This window comes from Trachemys scripta, chromosome 10 (assembly GCF_013100865.1).
Source record: "Trachemys scripta elegans isolate TJP31775 chromosome 10, CAS_Tse_1.0, whole genome shotgun sequence".
In the NCBI taxonomy this organism is placed as follows: domain Eukaryota; kingdom Metazoa; phylum Chordata; order Testudines; family Emydidae; genus Trachemys; species Trachemys scripta.
The window spans coordinates 19,449,708-19,470,543 of NC_048307.1; the positions used below are offsets into that span (position 1 = coordinate 19,449,708).

The 20,836-nt window shown below is 43.3% G+C and overlaps 1 protein-coding gene across 3 annotated transcripts in view; it reads left to right on the top strand.

Annotated features, from left to right (window-relative positions):
• Positions 1 to 20,836, top strand: part of MYH11 (myosin heavy chain 11) — a 97,301-nt gene that overhangs the window by 44,813 nt on the left and 31,652 nt on the right. For 2 of the 3 annotated variants that reach the window (XM_034783322.1, XM_034783324.1), the window contains exons 5-11: positions 6,240 to 6,342; positions 8,914 to 8,934; positions 12,985 to 13,077; positions 13,645 to 13,708; positions 15,574 to 15,672; positions 16,464 to 16,607; positions 19,768 to 19,863. In XM_034783322.1, coding sequence (XP_034639213.1) covers positions 6,240 to 6,342; positions 8,914 to 8,934; positions 12,985 to 13,077; positions 13,645 to 13,708; positions 15,574 to 15,672; positions 16,464 to 16,607; positions 19,768 to 19,863 — 620 coding nt within the window. The remainder of the gene's footprint in view (positions 1 to 6,239; positions 6,343 to 8,913; positions 8,935 to 12,984; positions 13,078 to 13,644; positions 13,709 to 15,573; positions 15,673 to 16,463; positions 16,608 to 19,767; positions 19,864 to 20,836) is intronic. The other variant, XM_034783323.1, reaches the window with a different exon arrangement.

A 20,836-nucleotide genomic window follows, 5' to 3' on the forward strand; every position in this document is an offset into this window, starting at 1 on the left:
TCTGTTCTCTAAACTCCTTCAAATCCATCTTTTTGGTACTGAGGTACCCGGGGCTACGCACAATATTTAAGGTTCAGACTCCTGAAGAATCTTATAGAAAAGGGCTCTTCCCTCCCTGCTCATGGTTTGTGCCTTCGGTGACTATAGCCCCAAATTGCTTTTTTGCTCTGCTCTAGGATACTGCTGACTTGTATCCAATGTCTTTCTTAGCACTTCACCCTCAAATCTTTGAGCACATCCTTGTGCAGTCACATCAGCTACATCCTGTTGCTTGCATTTTGTTCATAACTGCTGTTTGTTGTGATAAAACAGCACAACAGGGATTCTCTAGCTTTCCATCACTCCCAGATTATACTTCCTCCCAATTCATTGTGTTCATTAGATTGATTTATTTGCTCCACAAATATTTTATCTTGCAAGTGAATCTATTCTGAATTTGAACTACCTTCTTTGCGCCCATTCCTTACCGCATTCAGTTCAGTTACCTCAGGATCACCAGGCTTCCTTATTATATTCCCACTCCGACATTTTTTTTTTTTTTTTTAAATCAGTTTGATGTAGATCCAGATTCTGTGTGTGTAAATTTTTCTGGCTTTTACAACTTTTTTTTTTAAATAGTAATTTTTAAGTCAACTCGTTGAAAAGAACTGTGGTGCTGAGGACTTTCTAGACTGTTAACTAATGTTTCTGGCTGCTAAAATTAAGTACATCACAATTTTATTTATTGAAATCTATATTGAAGGCTAAATATGTGTGAAAGCAACTTAAGTTTGCACATTTTAAAGTGCAACAATTCAAGAAATGCAAAGCTAATAAAGTTCCAACAACAATGCCGTATCGGAGGAGTTATATACACCTATAGGGGTGTGTACGTGTGTATATACACACACACCCCCAAAAGGGATTATTGCATAATTTGTGTTTTTAAATTGAAGACATGTCTGTCATTAGCAGTTTTCTGACAAATAGTTTCAAACCCTAATTGGTACCCCCACTTCATTTAGGGGCATTAGGTGGAGAGGGGATGAGTTCCTACTTGTTACTACTTCTGCTGTTTGGCTAAAGATTGTTTTGTGCTAGCCTGGGTTTAAAAAGTAGTAGCACATTGGTTGACATTGCAATGGTTGTAGCTTTATACTGGGAAAGCATAGTATCCTATGTATATATAAATGAAGGTTTAGAATCTGTAGAATTTAGTGCAAATTCTTGAGACTAAAAAGATTTACTGTATTTTTCACATCTGTGAGCTGCTTCTGATGCAGAAGGGTTGTTTTTGGGGAGCAGAGGGAGATTTGCTGTGCATGTTTCAAAGTGACCTTTACTGGACAATCACCCTCATCCAATTGTCCCAGCAGCAGCTCCAGTTTGACTTAACTGGTTGGAGTGGATGGGAAGGGACAAATGTGCACAGATGTCACAGAATGGGTAGGATTTCTTAGCAGTTACCTAATAAGCATGCTCAGAAATGATTTCTCAATCCCTTATAATTTTTCACTAACCTAAACAAAGGCACTAGTCCTCAGTAAGGACCATGGGCCAGATTTTTAAAGGTATTTAGGAGCACAGAGATGGGTGGTGTGGCATTTTTGAAAATCCCGGTAGATGCCTAACTGCCATTAATTTCAATGGGGCTGATTTCCATGGGAATTAAGCACCTAGGACCAACATCAATATGCAGTTGAGTGCATCAGGCTTCAGTCATTTTGACTAAAGAGTATGGTTATAATTTTTTCCCCACTGTTCTAGAACTCAACTGGCTGAAGGGAGTTTGCTCAAACTTAAAACACACCCACCTTTCAAGTAGTTAGGAGTCTGAGAAAACAATTTTTTATTAAAAACTATTGAACACTACTGGGTGCCCCCTATAATGATCCCCAGGAGAATTAAAGCCATGTTACTTTTTCAGTTCTATTTACTATTTTACAAATTTGTTTCCTTTAATTTTATATATTATAAGTAGGGTGACCCCCAGATAGCAACTGTGAAAATGGGACAGGGGGTGGGGGGGTAATAAGTGCCTATATAAGAAGAAGTCCCCAAAAACTGGACTGTCCCTTTAAAAAAGGGGACATCTGGTCTCCCTAATTATAAATTACTGTTCTTCAGTCTAGTTTAGGAAATGGCAGCTAATCCCCAGAAGATTAGCAGCTAATCCCCAGAAGGTGAGGCTGAGGCTGGACTGTGATCTCTCTTTACCACCCCCTGGGCAGCAGCCCCACCAGAGGCACCACAGACATACACCAGGCATCAGAGCCAATTCAAAGGCTGGTGCAGGCAAACGCCTCTGCATGGCTTCTCTCCCATAGACTCCTTGTGTAGCTCCAGAGCAGGGGGTAGAGCTTTCTACTGAACTGAGGCTGCTTGGACTCTTTCAAGCAACTACTCGTTTAGCAAACGTTCACAGTAGGCTCACTGAGCCCAATTCTGAGCTATGCCTCTCCAGAGTTACTGCTAGTATGGAGTAAAGTTAGGGGTGAAGGTAATAGACTCATAGACTTTAAGAGTCTATTACCTTCACCCCCTGTAAAGCTCTCAAATTCTCAGTGTGGAGCCTGCCAAGCACCGCCGGTGTAATTTAGAGCAGACCCAAGAGGCTTTCCACATGGCCAGAATATCCAGAATGCAGAGAGCTCTAGCCACGTCTGCACTCACCCCTATGCCAGGAGCTTAAGGCTATTACACTGGGCCTATACCTCTCTCAGAATCTGATCTGGTGTAATGATCAACCATGGGGTCGCAGAGCAATCCAGCTGCTGGACTAGTGTAGAAAGGCTGGAATGCAGCTGAGAACTAGGGCCAGTAGTACGCTTTCATTCCTCTATTAATTGTGCTGCCTCGGTTTATTATGGAGAAATGGGATTTATGCTTTCAGAATGTCTCAGATATGTGACCAGTCTGTCTAGTTCTTCAGAGCCAGGATCAAAGAGCAGTGGCCACACTTTGGGAGATTGTTCACAAGTAGGAATATGGGATCCTATCGAGAAATACATGCTGAGAGTTATAGATCACCACAAGCGAGGGCCACACACCTCCTGGGAGATCAGGGGCCCTGCTGTGGAGTAGACCTTGTGCAGGGTTCAATCCTAAAACCCTGAAAGATGCTGGTCATACAAAGCCCCACCTGGAAACCTATAATAGGGCAGACAGTGACCAGGTGCTGGGAAGGGGAGTGAAGATGATAAAGACCATGAGGGGAGAGAACTAGGAGGAAAACATGGTACCAGAGAGTTTCTTTCAGCTATTTTACCTACTGCAGGGCATGACAACAATAGAGTATATTTCTGGCATGCCAGAACCAGTGTCTTTGGAAGGTGATTCTTTGGGGTACTATGTCATGACAGATCAGCATGATCAGTGCTGGGCTACAGGTCAGTAGTTCCAGGAAGGACACTATCCAAGATGCTGGCCACCAAGATTTCAGTAGGTTGAACAAGCAAAACACACAAGTCATCCTACAAATACCTAGATGGTTGGGGAGGTGAGGGTTGGGGGGGGAAAGAGGTGAATCTGGGCCAAGCAATTGTAGCCCTCCATAGTTTGATATAATCAGTTTTCACATATGTGAGATGTTTATCAGTGGGATCAAGCATAAACCTTGAAGCTATAATGTGCCTTTCAGATTACAGATGCTAACTATTTTGCTTAATGGATAGCAGCCCATCAGATCTGTCAATCTCCATGGTCTTTTAGCAAAGATCAAGTGCAGCATGTTAGATACAGTCTCTTGATAGAAGATGTATCTCTTATAACCAAACTCGATCCAATAGGTCTTTACTCCATTTCTAGCTGCAGTGATCCTATCTGTTTTTTATTGCATGCAAAAGCATTTGACATTTAGGAGCATGTTTGAACTTTTCGACGTCCACTTCAAAATAAAGTAAATAAGCCTCACAATTCATGTGCAGAAAACAGGAGTGTGATCAGCCAGCTTGGAAGAAAAGGGTTAAGGAGAGCGAGCACAGAGCCAAATATTAAGTAACTTAAGAGCTGCTGTATGGTAGTATAATTACAAGTAAAATGATGCCATATATGGTAATACTCCCAGGGATTTAAGAGAAAGCCCAGTGATGGGCACTGTTGCCCTGGGAGAGAGGAAATGCAGTTCGTGTAGTGATGAACTGCAAATAACCTTTCATAAATGAAATAGTTCAAAGCTCAGGGCTTGTTAGAAGAAAGTTTTATTTTTCCAAAAGGCAACGTTGTAAGGTAGATTTGTTTGAAAACTCTGTATGCAGAAAACTTCAAATTGGTGTGCTTAGCTTGGAATCATTCCCAGGACACTTAATTTTTATCAATAAAACATGGAAATGTTTCAACTCTGAAGCCCACGCAAGGGGGGAGATCTGTCTTCTAAACTATGCAAACTAACCCAATCCTGTGAAAAGGAGCCTGTTCATCCCAATTAATCTTGTTAAACTTCTGCAAACAAGAACAATTCTCATCATGGAGTATCTACCATAGGAGGGAATTGTACAGAAAATAATTAAATTTCCTAATTAGGAAAATGAGAACTGTAATTGATGCAGTGAAATAACTCCAACTTCAAAGGACCTGATTAAATGTCAATGGGAGTTTGTATTTGCTTTTGTAAATCCACTTAATGCAAAAAACAAAGGGGCCTGATTCTTATTTAGACTAAGATCCCATGATGCAGTTTTGGTAGGTAGTGTGAAGGGGCATTAAAGGGAGTTTAAATTATATTCATACCCACTTTAAGGCCCTTCCAAATGGCCAGGGGAGTGCAAAGGGACATTTTAGGTTATGTCTAAACTGCAATTGCTGGGTATGACTCAGCTCATGTAAATATATCCAGACTAGGTTTAACCTAGCTAGTGGAGTACTGACAGTGGCAGCATGGGCTGGCTAGCCTGGGCTGAAGCCAAGTAGTTACCCAGGATTCTGGGCAGGTTTGTCCACACTGACGCCTATGCCACCACATCTACACTGGCAGTACCTAAGCTAGCTAGATTAGAGATGGCTCAGGTATGTCTACACAAGCTGCCATTACACTCCAGGATTGCTGTGTAGAACTACCTTTTGTTAAAATGAGACCTGGGGCCAAAGGAATCTAGAAGAGGCAAAGTAGTGTAATATTAGGTGTAGGGAAGGAATGGTTGGGCTCACAGTGTAGTTCAACTCTGAAAAGTGTAAAAATGGTAGCCTCTCACTCAGATCTGCTCCCACCAGTCTGATTTCAGAGTCAGGTATGTTTACTTTAGTGCCAAAGATAAAGGTTTGATGCTTTTGACTGTTATCCCAGCAGAGCTCTGAGCAGAATGAGTTGGAGTCTTTTCTGGCTCATACATGCTCATTAAAGGGAACTAAGTTTCAGTTGCAGGCAGGGCCAGATGTGCCCCTCACCTGTATTGGTATTTAAAACAGAGCTATAGAGATTTATTAAAAATGTAGCCGGCAAAGCTGTTATTACTGGGGAGTCAGAAAGAACCCAGCTTGGCTCCCAGATTCCAGGCTGATTTAGCAGTTGTTGGGGGAGGCAGGGAGAAGGACATGATTTTATTTGTAAACAAACTTGATCTGGAAATCCATTGAGAGACCGTGTGGAAATAGAGCCCCACTGCACCGATTCACAGTCGCTTTACCATTTAGAACTGCGTCAGTTGGTTTCCTCACACCAAGGAGCCGTCTGCAAGAGTTGCACACAGCATTCTTACTGGGCCAGATCCTGGCCTCTAGATGATCCAAGCTCAACGGGAGTTTCACCACTGTCTTCAAAGGGAGCAAGCTCATTCCCATATTATCTGAGATTTTTATAAAATCTGAGCAATTAGCTCCAGTATTAAAATAAACTATGGAGTGCAAATGATTCTTGCCACTGCTGTTGGGTCCCCCACCTTCCCACTTTGCCAGTATTTTAAAGTGAATAATTACAGACTTATTTCCTTCCCCTCCCCCCTAACTTTTTATAAATACTCAAATATTCCTAAAGTGAGAAGAACAGTCTTTCAAACATGCATGATGTCTTAGGATCACCTTAAATGGACCAAAAGCCAGTCAAGATACAAAAAGAACAAAGCTAGGGCCCTCATACTGTGATTGTGGCATACTGAATTCAGGTAGAATGTGGGGGTGTACAAGAGATGGCAGGTTGGGGTAGAATGCTGAACTTGATTGGTACGGTATTGATGGTCTTACTATTTACCTTAAATACATCACCACATCATGGAGGGAACCCAAGAATCACCTCTGTTTTGTTTCTCTTTCAAATCCCCTCCCCCCAGAGGTGAATCTGGTGCAGGTAAAACAGAAAATACCAAGAAGGTCATTCAATACCTGGCTTTTGTTGCTTCCTCGCATAAGGGCAAGAAGGACACCAGTATCACTGTAAGTGGCTTCTTCCATATTCAATAGCTTGTTGCTTTCCTTTTTAGTTTATCAGGACTGTACTTGCCAACTATGCTAACAGCAAGTCAATTAAGTGATCCAAATGTTTGCTACCACCATGTCTTGCCAAATAGTTGACATATTAAGAGTACACAATTATGTCACAGTTTCATGTTTATGGAAAAAAAAACCAACAACTTTGTTTGACATCCCCTTAGGCACAAAGTCAGAATGTACTCTGCTGGAAGAGAATATTCATAGCTTTCCATAGGGATAGCATCTATTTATAGTCTAGAATGGACTGCATGAGCTTCACAAGGAGTTACATTCCTTATTTTACCTTTGCCTCTTGGCAACTAAAAGAAATGTAGAAAAGCCTTTAAATAACATTGTTCAGCTCTATTAGGAAAAAGTATTTGAGCAAGATCAAAAGCAGCTAGGCACTTGGGAGCCTATGTCTTAGTGATCTTCAGTGTGACAAAGGCTATGTCTACACTACAAGCATTACAGCAGCACTTCAGCTACATCTCTGTAGCATAACAGCAGCAGAAGGATTCTTCCCACACTGTAGGGAATCTACTCTACCCCATGAGGCAGTAGCTAGCTCAATAGAGGAATTCTTCTCAATTTAGCTGCATCTACACTAGGGGTTAGGTCAACCAACCTACCTCACACAGGGTGAGAAATTTTTCATAAACCCATTCGATGAAGCAAGGTTGATCCAATTTTTAGGTTTTTTGAAAAGTTTACCCAACATTAATTTTATAAAAGCTGTACCAATTCAAATTTATGACACTGTCACAGGACGCACCACTCACCGCCAGACTGGTACCTCCTCCTGGTATACTGGAGATTAGCTCAAGGTGGAGATCCCTCCCATCTGTGATTTACACACGATCACTCTGTCTCTGCTGTCGGCCTGCAACTCTTCTCACAGCCTCAGGAACCCCAGTGTCCTCTTCATGCCTCAGCCCTCCAGGCATGTTACTGTCCACGTTCCCCCCTTCCAGGGAGGTTTAGCACCTCAATAGTCCTAGGCAGTCTTCCCACTCATTGCCTCTGTGCCCCTCACCCACTGGCTGGCCAGGGAACCCAGACCACTCATCTTTTCCAGGTTCCAACCTAGGTTCTGTCAGCTCAGCAATCTGAGCCATCTCTCTTTATAGCCTCACTGCTATAACCCTGGGCTTCTTCCTACTGCTGGTTCCCCTTTTCTTCCTGGGCCTACCAGTTCCTAACAGGCTCTTCCCTCTTCTCAGGAAGAGAATTCAATATCTACTCACTCCTCCCGTTCTTCTGAGAGTGTGTCCACCTTTTCCCAGCAGCTCCTGGGCTTTATAAGCCCCACCTGTGAGCCTCCTTAATCAGCTGCCTATTGTTTTAATTGGCCCATCTGGCCTGCATTAAACCCCCCTACAGGGTGAGTGTGGGATAGTCACCCCATCACAGACACAAGGGCCCTGCTTCAGTAAGAGATTTCCATGCACCAGGAATGCAGCATTAGGCCCAACATGCAGCACTGGCTAGCTCAGACAGGGGCTTGGTAATAGAATATGAAGTGTTTTTCTTTGTCAGGTCATCCGTTAAAATCTAGCTCAGGTTGGTAGTGACTGGAAGTTGAACCATTAGATGGCTGTTTAGACTATGTGAATGAGACAGTCTTACCAGTCCTTGAGAGATAAGTATCCACAGCACAGAACACGTGTGGGAAAGCTTGTGGTGCCCTTTCTGTGCCTATACCTATTATGCTGACAAATAGAGAACTCCAGCGTCCAGGGCTTCATTCCAGCACCTTTCACCGGCATTATGTTCCCTGAAAAGAAACTGAGAATAAAGGCCTGGTATTCCTGAGGTGGAGCACTTCTGACAAATCAGGCCCTAAATGTGTAAGTGTTCAGTGGCCTATGGGAAACGAACTGATCGTTTCAAGGCCATTCCTAATGGCCAACTACCCACTTTGCCACTACAGCTGTTGCTAACTGATACTCTTTGGGGAAGACTCAAGGGCTAAGCACTGAACTGGCCCGGCCCCTGAGACTGATCTAGCCTCTCACCCGTGAAAGTGAATCCTGTCAAGCAAGGACTGAGGCAGAATGGTGAAGAGAAACCCAGACTGCTCTCTGTTCTAAGGGGAAATAGAAGACGTCCATGTCTGGGGCTACTGACTCAGCACTTATATTTACTTTAAAAATCTCTGGCTGCATTAAATGCCCCAGAGGAGGCTTAGGAATTTATCCTGAAAAAAATAAAATTCTTTGGCTTGTATTGAGGGAATAATTTTATGCCTGATCCAAAGTCCATTGAAGTCCATGGACAAACTCCTGCTGGCTCAAATGGAGTTTGGATCAGGTTTTTTTATAATCAATTCCTAAAATGAACTGCGTGCGCACTGTAGTTGTACTCTTGGTATGTCTATAACAGATTGTTCCCATTTGTTTCCCCCAGTTTAATTTACATAGAGAAACTGTTTGTTATTTTTATGTAGAGAAATAAAACAAAAAAAGAGCCACAAATGTATGTGTGATGGAAATAATACTGATATTTGTTTTATACCACATTATTCAACTACAGCAAGGTCCATCTTTTGCTTACGTGAGTAACTTAGACTGTTCGATGTGTGTTAAAGGCACTGAGTGTAGATCTGCATGCTATTGTTGCACCAAAAAAATTAAGATTTTTGTTGAAATATATAATTCTTGTTTCACATGACAAAAAGCAACAATAGCACCAATGTTCACGTGTATTAACCCTAACTGTGTCAAGCTCCAGGAAAAGAGGAAGTCTGACACAGAGGGTTGTCTTTCAAGTGTCACCATTTTCTATGCGTGTGTGTGTATCCAGATTTTCATAGTTTGAATGAATTTTCCCACGATCCTGAAAGAGCCAATCAGCCTGAAATTTGACCATATGCTTTCTGAATGAAAGTACCCAGAGACTTTCTGTGCTTCAGGTTGAACTTTTTAGGACTGTTGTGAAATAATTTCCAAACCATCACAGTGTGTGATTGATTTGTAACTCTGCATGCTTTCCATTTGATATTGCTTATGATTCTGCATTTTCCTACAACCATGGAGAATTATGCATGTCTGAAAAATGTTGCATGCTTCCCAACTTGCTCCTACAATTAGTAATAGTACAAAAGGGTTTCAGTGTGTCTTCTGCTCTTTTATTAGTGTGGTTCTTGAGATGCAATGTTGCTTGTGAGTTTCCACTCAGATTTAGGTTAAGATTGAGGATCATGTTAGAAGACATATCAGAGGTTAAACTATTTGTTGATTGTATTTAATATTTCATTTGACAAGCTGCTTTGAAATTTCTCATCTAGTTTCTATCTACGATGGACTAAATTCACTGCTAGTGTAGACAACTGAGGTTAGTGCTTACACTAGCTGCACATTTGGAACTATGGGCTGGTCTAGTCTTGGGGGTGGGGTGGGGGGGGAATCAATCTAAGTTATGCAACTTCAGCTACGTGAATAATGTAGCTGAAGTTGACGTACTTAGATTGACTTACCGTGGTGTCTTCACCACAGTGAGTCGACTGCTGCTGCTCCCCCGTCGACTCTGCCTGTGCCTCTCTCCGAGCTGGAGTCGACAGGAGAGCGTTCGGGGATCGATTTATTGTGTCTAGACTAGATGCGATAAATCAATCCACGCTGGATTGATCCCTGCCCGCCGATCCGGCCGGTAGTGAAGACATACCCTATGACTAGATAACCAATTATTTGTACTGTACAGTGTAAGCCACACTAGGAAAGTATAGGTCTTTGTGCCATTCTAATGGCTGACCCAAGGCTCTGTCATAGCTCTCCACTAATGAAGTTGCTTCTTTAACTCAAGCAGTGGAGGGCTATGCTTACAGTGCTCTAGAACACAGGTTCTCAACCTTTTTCTTTCTGAGCCCCCGCTCCCCCCAACATACTATAAGAACTCCATGGCCCACCTGTGCCACAACAACTGTTTTTATGTATATAAAAGCCAGGGCACACATTACTGGGTAGCAAGCAGGGCAATTGCCCAGGGCCCCATGCCACAGGGAGACCCACAAAGCTAAGTTGCTTAGGCTTCGGCTTCAGCCCTGGATGGCAGGGCTCACGGCCCCGGGCTTCAGCCCAGCAAGTCTAATCCCAGCCCTGCTTGGTGGACCCCCTGAAACCTGCTCGTGGCCACAGGGAGCTCTGGACCCCGGGTTGAGAACCACTGCTCTAGAAGGTCGTAGGATCAAACCCTGCTGTTGGCACAACTGGGGTTGTTATAATGGCAGAGTATAATTGGAAAGACTTGCCCAACTCACTGCAGCATGGTAGCAGCCTTGCACAATGAAGCGCTCGTGGTTTTATTTCCAGGCAGTTATTTTTCCTCTAGGGCTCTTGAATTAGCTAATCTCTAATCCTCTTCTTCAAACTACTAGCTAGATATTTTCATAGTTCAGCCTGATTGAGACCCTTAGCTGAACAGCCAGGAGTCCTACACCTATACACCAACCATGTCCAAACAGAAGAGTTTAGCAAGGTGTTAATGAACTGTTGCCTTTTCTATGGTCAGGCCTCCTCCCTGTCACACGTAGTGCAGGGCATCTATGAATGATAGTGATGGTGTTTGGATAGGGTTGCCAGGTGTCTGGTTTTTGACTGGAACGCCCAGTTGAAAAGGGACCCTGGCGGCTGCAGTCAGCACCACCGACTGGGCCATTAAAAGTCCAGTCGGTGGTGCTGCAGGGCTAAGGCAGGCTAGTTCTTACCTGTCCTGGCACCGCGCTGCATCCTGGAAGCGACCAGCAGGTCCAGCTCCTAGGCAGGGGGGCCATGGGACTCCGTGCACTGTCCACGCTCCGAGCACCAGCTCCGCACTGGGAGGGCAGTGCCTGCGGGTGAGAGCAGTGCATGGAGCCTCCTGGCCCCCCCACCTAGGAGCCAGACCTGCTGGCCGCTTCCGGGGTGCAGTGCGGAGCCAGGACAGGCAGGGAGCCTGCCTTAGCCCCGCTGCACCACTGACCGGGAGCCGCCCGAGGAAAGCCCATGACCCAACCCCCTGCCCCAGCCCTGAGCCCCCCCAAACCTGGAGCCCCCTCCTGCACCCCAAACCCATCATCCCCAGGCCAATCCCAGAGCCTGCACCCCCATCCCAGAGCCCATACCCCCTCCTGTACCCCAACCCCCTGCCTTAACGTGCAGCCCTCTCCCCCACTCTGAATCCCTCGGCCCTACCCCCCAGCCTGGAGCTCCCTCGTGCATGCCAAATCCCTCATCCCCAGCCCCATCCCAGAACCTGCACCCCCAGCTGAAGCTTTCACCCCCTCCTTCACCCCAACTCCCTGCCCCAGCCCAGAGCCCCCTCCTGCACCCTGAACCCCTCATTTCTGGCCCCACCCCAGAGCCTGCACCCCCAGTTAGAGCCCCCCCCCCTGCACCCCGACCCCCTGCTCCCCCCAGCACAGTGAAAGTGAGTGAGGATGGGGGAGAGCAAACCACCAAGGGAGGGAGAATGTAGTGAGCAGGGGCGGGGCCTCAGGGAAGGGGCGGGGTTTGGGTGTTCGGTTTTGTGCGATTAGAAAGTTGGCAACCCTATGTTTGGAATGAGAGGGAGCTACCCTTGCATCAGGGATGGCCTTATAAACAGAGATGTATACAGAGTGTGCATTTTTCTGTTTCATGGCAAATGGTAGTTTCCTAAGTTATTTCCTCTGGACTCAGTCCAAATGTTGCCTTCATTAACTGTTAACAGAGTAATTTTCATTGTTAAAAAAATATTAAGCTTTTACAAGAAATTTCTGCTTTAAAAGCTATGTTTGAAGTGGTATACAGAGCATTGTATAAAGAGCTGCACATAGCAGGAGAAATATCAAAGACTAGGACACCTGGAAATAAAGGTTAATACGGATTTAGAATGTGACAATGAATGACTGTAGTATAGATGATGATGAGGAGGAATTCAGATGCAAGTGGCCTCAGGCAGAGTTACTTATTGTTAGCATCATTGTGCTAGAAGTAGGATTAAGTGCATATTTGCTTTCATTGCATGATTTGCTTAATTCACAATTAATAATCAAAATTAACAATATAACAGTGTGTTTAAGTTTGCATGGGAATTCATGGTCATATTTTGAAATAAAGTAATGCATTTCCATATTCAACCTAAATAGCCCTGCATGTAATGTGATTAATAGACTTGGTGTAATCTACTTTGTATCTTTGTGCTGCATTACATTAAATGTATTCTCAGCAAGTTTTTTCTAATTACATCATTTTCTATCATGAGATCTCAGTACACTAACATGGAAAAAAAAGTCAGCAGGTTCTAAGTATTTTTGGTAATAAAGTAAAAATATCCATCTTTGACACAGAATGACCCTTTTCATTAAGGCAAATCAGTAATGACGCGAAACAGATAAACAGACTTTGATCTTCAACAAGCAACAACACTGGAAAAGGGTCTTATTGACTTTGTGTACAGAACAGCAGTAGACTGCAGTGCACCATTATGTAAACACAAAGATTACTAGAAGAAAAAAAATAAATTTACATGGAGTGCAAAAATACACTTAGGCTTAAATCATCTTGAGTTTCTCAGATATGTGCATTTTCTGTTTTCATTTAAATAACTGATTAATTCAAGGTTAACTTGGGTCTGCATGAATTTTAGGGTGAGCTGGAAAAGCAGCTTCTTCAGGCAAATCCTATTCTTGAAGCTTTTGGCAATGCCAAAACTGTGAAGAACGACAACTCCTCCAGATTTGTAAGTAGTATAAATGCTCCCTGTGTGTACGGTGTTTGTCATCAGTGCCCCATAAAGACAAAGCGTGCAGATGGCTAAAAACCCTCAAACATCGGGGGAGTTTTTTTTTAAAAGAGATTCTCCATAATTACTTCCCTTAAAGACGGGTTTAGGATTTCTCCCTGAATCATTATTTTGGCATGTTAGAAAAGAACAAAACAAGCTAAAAGTTGGCTGTGTCACAGTCTACTCAACGTTTAGCAGTACACGCACCCCCACTGGCCTTGCAGAAATCAAAGTGGAACTATAAATTCTTTGGCCACTTGCAGGATCCATGGGGTTTGGGAACTGGCCCCCAGCCTGCCAGACCTGGGTCCTTCCTTTTCACACTACCCAAATGAAACTGAGGCAAATCTCTGCAAGGAGAACCTCAGAGACTTGCTTCCCTTCAGCCTCCTGCCAGGAGTTTTGCTGCAGAAGGCAGCAATTGGGCCTGTTATTACAGAGCAGACAATGTTGTAACATGCCTCTTAAAATATGCTATAAAACCCAGAAAGAGCCCAATCCATGTCCTCTTCTCATTGACAGGGTAAGTTCATCCGCATCAATTTTGATGTCACCGGCTACATTGTTGGAGCAAACATAGAAACTTGTATCCTTTTCAGTGAGCTTCATGTGAAACTAACTAGGGGGAGCAAAAGGATGTAATATAAACAGACTCCCTTGCATGTCTAAGAAAGGCAAATATTACTAAGACTGATATAAACAAAGGGCCGGGAGGGAAGTAGCTCCATTTATGCTGATACTAATTTTGCAGTTTGTCTCACTCTCATGTTTACATTTTCTGTTCAGACTAATCAGTTTGTTTTCTCAGCTATCAGGACAAAGCACACTATCTCCCACGCAGCGTCTCAGAAAATACTGACAGAACATCCCACCCAATCAGAGTAGACTTTACTGTCAGAGTCTCAGTCAAACAAGCCATGTGTTATGGTGAGAAGTCTTGTGATTAAGACCCCCGACTTGGGAGATCTGGGTTCGGTTTCAGCTCTGCATCTGTGTGACGGGGGCAGGTCACTTAGTCCTGTGGCTTAGTTTTCCCCATCTGTAAAAGAGGGCTAATACTTCCTTGCCTCTCAATGGGGCTGTGCAGATAAATTCATTGTGTGTGAGATGCTTAGGTACTATGGTGTGGAGGCCCATGTAAGTACTAAAATAGATGGACTCGAAGAAAACACTAGTGATAATATGCTGTTGGAGACGGTCTTTTGTAGAGTCTACTACAACGAGGTCCTAGTCCATGACTGGGGTGCCATTGCAGTACCACTAATCCATAAGACATTTACTTTTTCTTCAGCAAAGTTACAATAGGAAAGATGCAGGAGTCAGGATTAAACTGACAAGAGGTGCTGTCCAGCAGGAATGTATTGGAATCATCTAAAATTCCCTTTCCCTTGTTAAACTTCTCCTGCCAAACTGATGGGAGGATTTCCATTCCTCCGGAGTCACCTTGTCTGTATATGTACTGCTAACCCAGCCTTGCCAGACATGACCTATCCTTGGGGCTCATAAAATATTTGTTCCGTGCCAATGTTTCTGGCACTGGAGCGCACCACCTAGATCCAAATGCTGGACATTTGCAAACAGCTTTTCTGATGCAGATTCTGCAGATTCTCCTACCTGGTCTGCACATCCTTTCCCCCTCCTCTTCCATTTCAAATGACAGACTGAGGGTATGTCTACACTGCAGTTAAAAACCTGTGGCTGACCTATGTCAGCTGACTTGGGGGCTTAGGCTAAGGGACTCTTTCATTGCAGTGAAGATGTTCAGGCTGGGGCAAACTTTAAAGTTTTTGGCTTATGAACTAAAGGTCTGATCCTGTTCCTTCAGAAAACCATGGTGTAGAGCCAAGGGCTTAAAAGAACCATTACTGCACTATTCTTCACAATTCTTCATTTGCAGATCCTGTGCCATATGTACATGTTGCCAACTCTAATTTTAGCAGATTAGATATTCATTAAAACAGTTTATTATTATTTTTATATCTCTTACACCAACCTTGAGAGCAGTGCTTCTGGAAAGGTGCTGAAGACACTGGTTGATGTTGAAAGATTTAACCCGTCCGGGAATCAGATCCTAGTATACTCTTGAGGAAGAAGGGCATCACAGCATGACATGACAGATATCATGTAAACTATTCAGATTAAGCCTGGTTCTGTAAACATCTAGGCCTACACGTAATGAATGCTACCATGTTTAGCGCCATTGATCAGATATAAAATGGGACTATTCATGGTAGTAAGCACTCAACCGAGCATTCATATCACTTCTTGTGAGTATTTCAATTGACATCATTCATAAGCACTGCATATGGAAGCGAGTGATTGCAGAATCAGACCCATGTTTGTTAGACAATCCAACATGTGCCACTGATTGTACTAAGGCAATTGGCAGTGTCAGGATGCACTGAGTAAAATATGCCAATAAGATTTTTTTTTAACATACGTAACGTCCAGATTTGCTTGAAAAGTCTCGTGCTATTCGCCAGGCTAGAGATGAGCGGACATTTCATATCTTTTACTATATGATCGCTGGCACTGGGGAACAAATGAAAAGTAAGTTACTTTCTTAAGCTGAACTATCTGAGCAGAGGTTGTGAAGGGCTGGGTTACGTAATTGATCTTAATGTCCGAAACTGTCATTTCATTCAATCCTTGTTATAAGTAATGAGCTCCTTGGCTGTTCTAAACAATTCTACTCAAGAGTTGTAGAAATGTCCCAACTTATGTGCATCTATAACTGGTGGTTTGCAGTTCGCAGGTCACCCCAGCGCAAATAGAGCAGGTGCAAGTCTCCAGGTCTAAAAAGGCCTACTTCTAAAATGAGTAGAAATATGGAATTTTTTAGAAAAACATTATATTTGAAAAAGCTTGATGGAAACAATGGATCAGATCCCAAATGGTCAGGAAGTGCACAGCACTGCTCAGGGATATAGTGTACGCCTGGCTTTTAGGATCATTCCCGCAATCAGGAATTGCCAGGACAAAAATGCCTTGGCTATGCCCTCTTTCCTATAGCCATTCCACCTTCACTGACAGCTGTGAGAATACATTTTTAAAAGCTACTAGTGAATGGAGGCACCCAAACTCACTAGTAACTTTTGAAAATTTAGGCCATGGTAACTCTACACCACCCAAAATTCCATACACAAGGGAAATCCCCAGTTGGCAAACCACTGGTTTTTTTTGTCTGCTTTGCATCAGGGGAATGGACTTAACAGTCCAAAGATTTGAGAATTTAAAAGCAGACTTTATACTCTGAATAATCGATGAGATTCTGATTTCTAGTATGGGTGTGTGTTAAATTATCTTTTCTCTAAGTCGATTCTTTTCTTCACCTTTTATAGAGGATTTATTGCTGGAAAGTTTCAACAACTATACCTTTTTATCTAATGGCAACGTGCCTATTCCTGGTCAGCAAGATGATGAGATGTTCCAGGAGACCTTGGAAGCCATGACAATTATGGGTTTTAATGAAGAGGAACAGCTTGGTAAGAATTGTTAGCAAGCTTTAGGTCAAGTAAAGCACAGAGCAATAAGTTGATGCTTGTAAAAGTAAGAAATATTGCTGTAATCCCTGTGCACACATGTACAGCAATGGATTCTTCTCAAGATGTGCCACTATGTAAGCTGCATGTAAATGAACATCTAGTTTCATATTAGGAAGTTAATTTTATTCAAGGCTCATGTCCTGGCCTCTCTGGAGATGCATTGTCTTGCCACTGGACTGGGAACCAAAAATACCAGAGTTCTAAACCTCTATCTCAGGTTTTGTCTATACTTACGCGCTGGTTCGGCGGCAGGCAATCGAACTTCTGGGTTCAATTTATCGCGTCTTGTCTGGACGCGATAAATCGAACCCAGAAGTGCTCCCCGTCGACTCCGGTAATCCTGCTCGGCGCGAGGAGTACGCGGAGTCGACGGGGGAGCCTGCCTGCCGCGTCTGGACTGCGGTAAGTTCAAACTAAGGTACGTTGACTTCAGCTACATTATTCATGTAGCTGAAGTTGCGTACCTTAGTTCAAATTGGGGGGTTAGTGTAGACCAGGCCTCAGATTCACCATCTGTCAAATGGGGTAATACCTGTCTCCCTTCAAAGTGTGCTTGTGCTTGAAGGACTAATGCCACTCTATGTTCTCTTCTACTGCATGCTGAGGAGGTGAATAAAACCACACAACTCCCATGGAAAGGGATCCAGGGTTTTCCCACAGAGGAAATCTTCCCAGACATACAGTTGCCTCTGTTCCATCTGCAAGAATAACATGGGAACTTAACACTGTATGATCAAGGGAGATATAATCAGATGGATAAGAGATGATGTTGGAGGACAGCTGTACTACATAGCATGCTCTCTTCTCCATCGTGGGCCATGTAGCATGCAAAGCAGAATTAGTTAGTGGTACTGGAACAGCATTAACGCCCCACAAAATCTCTGTAGGAGATGATATAACACAAGCACTGGTCAGCAGCTAACAGCCAGGTGATTAAATTGCTCATACTGCCAATACTTGAGGAAAACCCCTAAAAAACCAGGAGACCGCTTCTCTATGTGTCAGTCTGGCTGGTGATCCATGGGGTTTGGGGACAGCGAGGCCAATAGAACCCTGGCAAATAGCCATTATCAGCCTCACCTCAGCTCTCTAACCATTTCATACAAAAAGAAAGGGGGAAGGATGATGCAGCAGGAAGTCTGGGGTGAATGTTGGCTTTGCTATGCAAGGAGGCCTAATTGATTATATGTTTGAAAAGATTGACAAAAATAGAAATAGCTATGTAAGCACTATATGTTGTTCTAGGGTGGAGGTTTTCAAAAACACTTAGCATTGGCCTAATTCTGTCCCCACTGAAATAATGGCTAAACTGAACAGCTTTGAAAATCCCACCCGGAATATGATTAAACTGGCAAGAGTTCCATTACTGAAAATGGAATAAGTTATAAGATGAGAAGAGTTACTATGTACATTAGAATGAGAAAATAAATTGTATTAGATTATATACAAAATATAATGCATAGAACAAACACAGATATGTAGTGCATACGTATCTTAAGTGTGGATCACCTGAAATTACATTTTTTTGCTGTCTGTGTAAGTGACGAATTACAAAGGTTTTTTTCATCAGTGTCAGAAGTGACAAATCCCATGAGAGCTGCTTGGTGAGGGAACATTACATGCATTCCGAACCCATTTGAATGCCAAACCATCAATATAGTTGTCAACATCCAGTAGTATTTTAAAAATTGGGCCTTGAAAGGTAAAACATGGCTATTAAAGGACAGACTTTTAAGCATCCCAGCTGGCAGAACTCCACACATGATCACTACTAATGACCATTTAAAGCTAGTTTTTAGGCACTTTCCAACAAAGATGACCAAAAAAAAAGTTGCAAAATATTATGACTTAAATTTGAAGGAATTGGGCCTGCCTGGAGCAGTTAATACTAGTATTATCTGCAGGTTCAGGACAGAGGGAAATGAACAACCAGCCTAAATTATCTTGAAAATGTACACAAATGCAGACATAGAAGAACCCTCTTAACTGTCAGTTTGTGGTTTTAACTGTCATGACACTATATGTGTGCTTCTCCCCCTCCCCGCTTCCCCTTTCCCCCCCAGGTTGTGTTAGTCTTCATACCTGAAGTGACACCTGGTGGCCAGGACAATGGAGATCTTATTACTGACTACATCGATCAAAACTGAGCCTGTGAGGTGCTGAGAACTCCATCAGCTCCCACCGATTTCATTAGGAACTGAGGGTGCTAACCCCTGCATAGCAGCAATTTAGCACCTCTCCCGATTGGATTCAAAAGTGTCTATTTTAATAAAGGTGGCAGGTCTTGTCTCCCATCAAGGCATGCAGGAGGAGGTGATGCCTGCACCTCTCACTGGCATCAATAGTAATTCTTTGTATTGATCCCTTAATCCCCCACACTTGGACCCCCAAAATATGAACCTGCCGAAGCATCATTCTCTGCTTGTACAAGTCTAGGAGTCTAGCAAAAGAAGAATTAACCCCTGAAAGACAATCTGGTTTGTAAAGTGACAATGTATTTTAACATCTAAGGCAATGCAGTGTTATGTTAATGCACACTTTTGGAATTGCACTTTAATCAGATGTTTTGTATACTAAATACTTAGGCACCAATCTTGCAAGACTTATACGTGTGCTTCACTTTAATTCCATGGAACTGATAAGTTAACAAATCCTTTTGCTCTTAGAAGTATCTTAAGACAATTACTATAAAATAACATTCTACAGCACCGTAGTTCCCAACCTATGGTCCATGAACCATCAACAGTCCTCAGAGCACTAAGTGGTGGTCGTGAATACCTGACATGGTGCTGGCTGCTCTTCTTATATCCAGCTATTAAACTGTATTCAAAGTGAGCTACAGATACACCACCTGCTTTTCTAACATGACTTCCCTGTGTAAACAATTGCTTTAGTTGCTCCTGGTGCATCGCAGTCACCAAGGCAGGGAGATGGCCCTGATCATCATAAACGGAAGGGGAGGTAAACCCATGAGAGACACTCTCTTAAGATATGGTCTACACTATAAAATAGCTGTTTAGGGGAAAGTCATTTTGGATTATATGCCTATTATTTCTATTGATAGAATTCCTGACATTTTACTCTTTAATTTATTTTACAGCGATGCTGAAGGTTGTTTCATCTGTCCTGCAGCTGGGTAATATTATCTTCAAGAAGGAGAGAAATACTGATCAAGCTTCTATGCCAGATGACACTGGTATAATTTTATCTCTTCAAAATTTAAATTGAAAACCATGAATAGCATAATAAAATGTCTGTGTCAAAGGTGGAGTCACTGCTTGTGCACACCCTCATAGTGTGGCATAATGTAGTGTAGCAGGCTCGCCTCATCCAGAAACCTCTGCTGACTCCAGCCCTGCCTCTTCTCACCACTCAGCCCGCCAGCCAGGTCACATTCAGTCTGACTCTTTCCAGGGTAACAGAGAATCCCACAAAACAATTGTCCAGTGACCTTACATCAGGTGTCTGACCCGCAACTCTGGGCCCTGTGGTCTTCACTCCCCTTGTCTCAAGGCTCTCCATAGCCCTTGCCCCTTGTCTCAAGGATGTGTGTGTCTGGGAGGGAGGTTCACACCACCTTTCCCCAGTCACTGGTAGGAGTGCCTAGGCCCTCTCTCTACAGCTTCGTACCACTGCAGTGAGCAGTCAAATTCTGCTCCTTTAGACCCCTGGCTTCCTTGGCTTTCCTACCTTGGTCCGTCTCTAGGCTCCTTTTATCCTCTCTAGGCTCTACAATGTTCCTTCCAGCTCTTGTAATGAGCAACACCTCCCAGGGCTTCCTCCCCAGAAGTCCAATTCCTACTCTCTTTCAGGGACCATCATAGCAACTTGCACCACTCCCCTGTCTTTCCAGTGTCTCTCCTCCAGCCTCCTTTCTAGTCTGGGCTTCTTCTCTTTATAGTAACCACCCAGCTCCTCCCTAGCTGGGTCCTGACTTTAATTGGGCCTGACCCACCCTCCAGGTGCAACCAGGGGTGCTAATTGCTCTCTGACTCCTATTAATCATTTCACTGCCAGTGTGGAAACACACCCCATCACAGACTGTTAAGTAAATTGTAATTTGTACCAGTCTTCTCATTTTCATTGTTGATTTCCACTGATGCTGCAACTATTGAAAAAGAGATTCTGCACTTTAAATTAACAAAATTAACATGCATCGTATCTGGTGA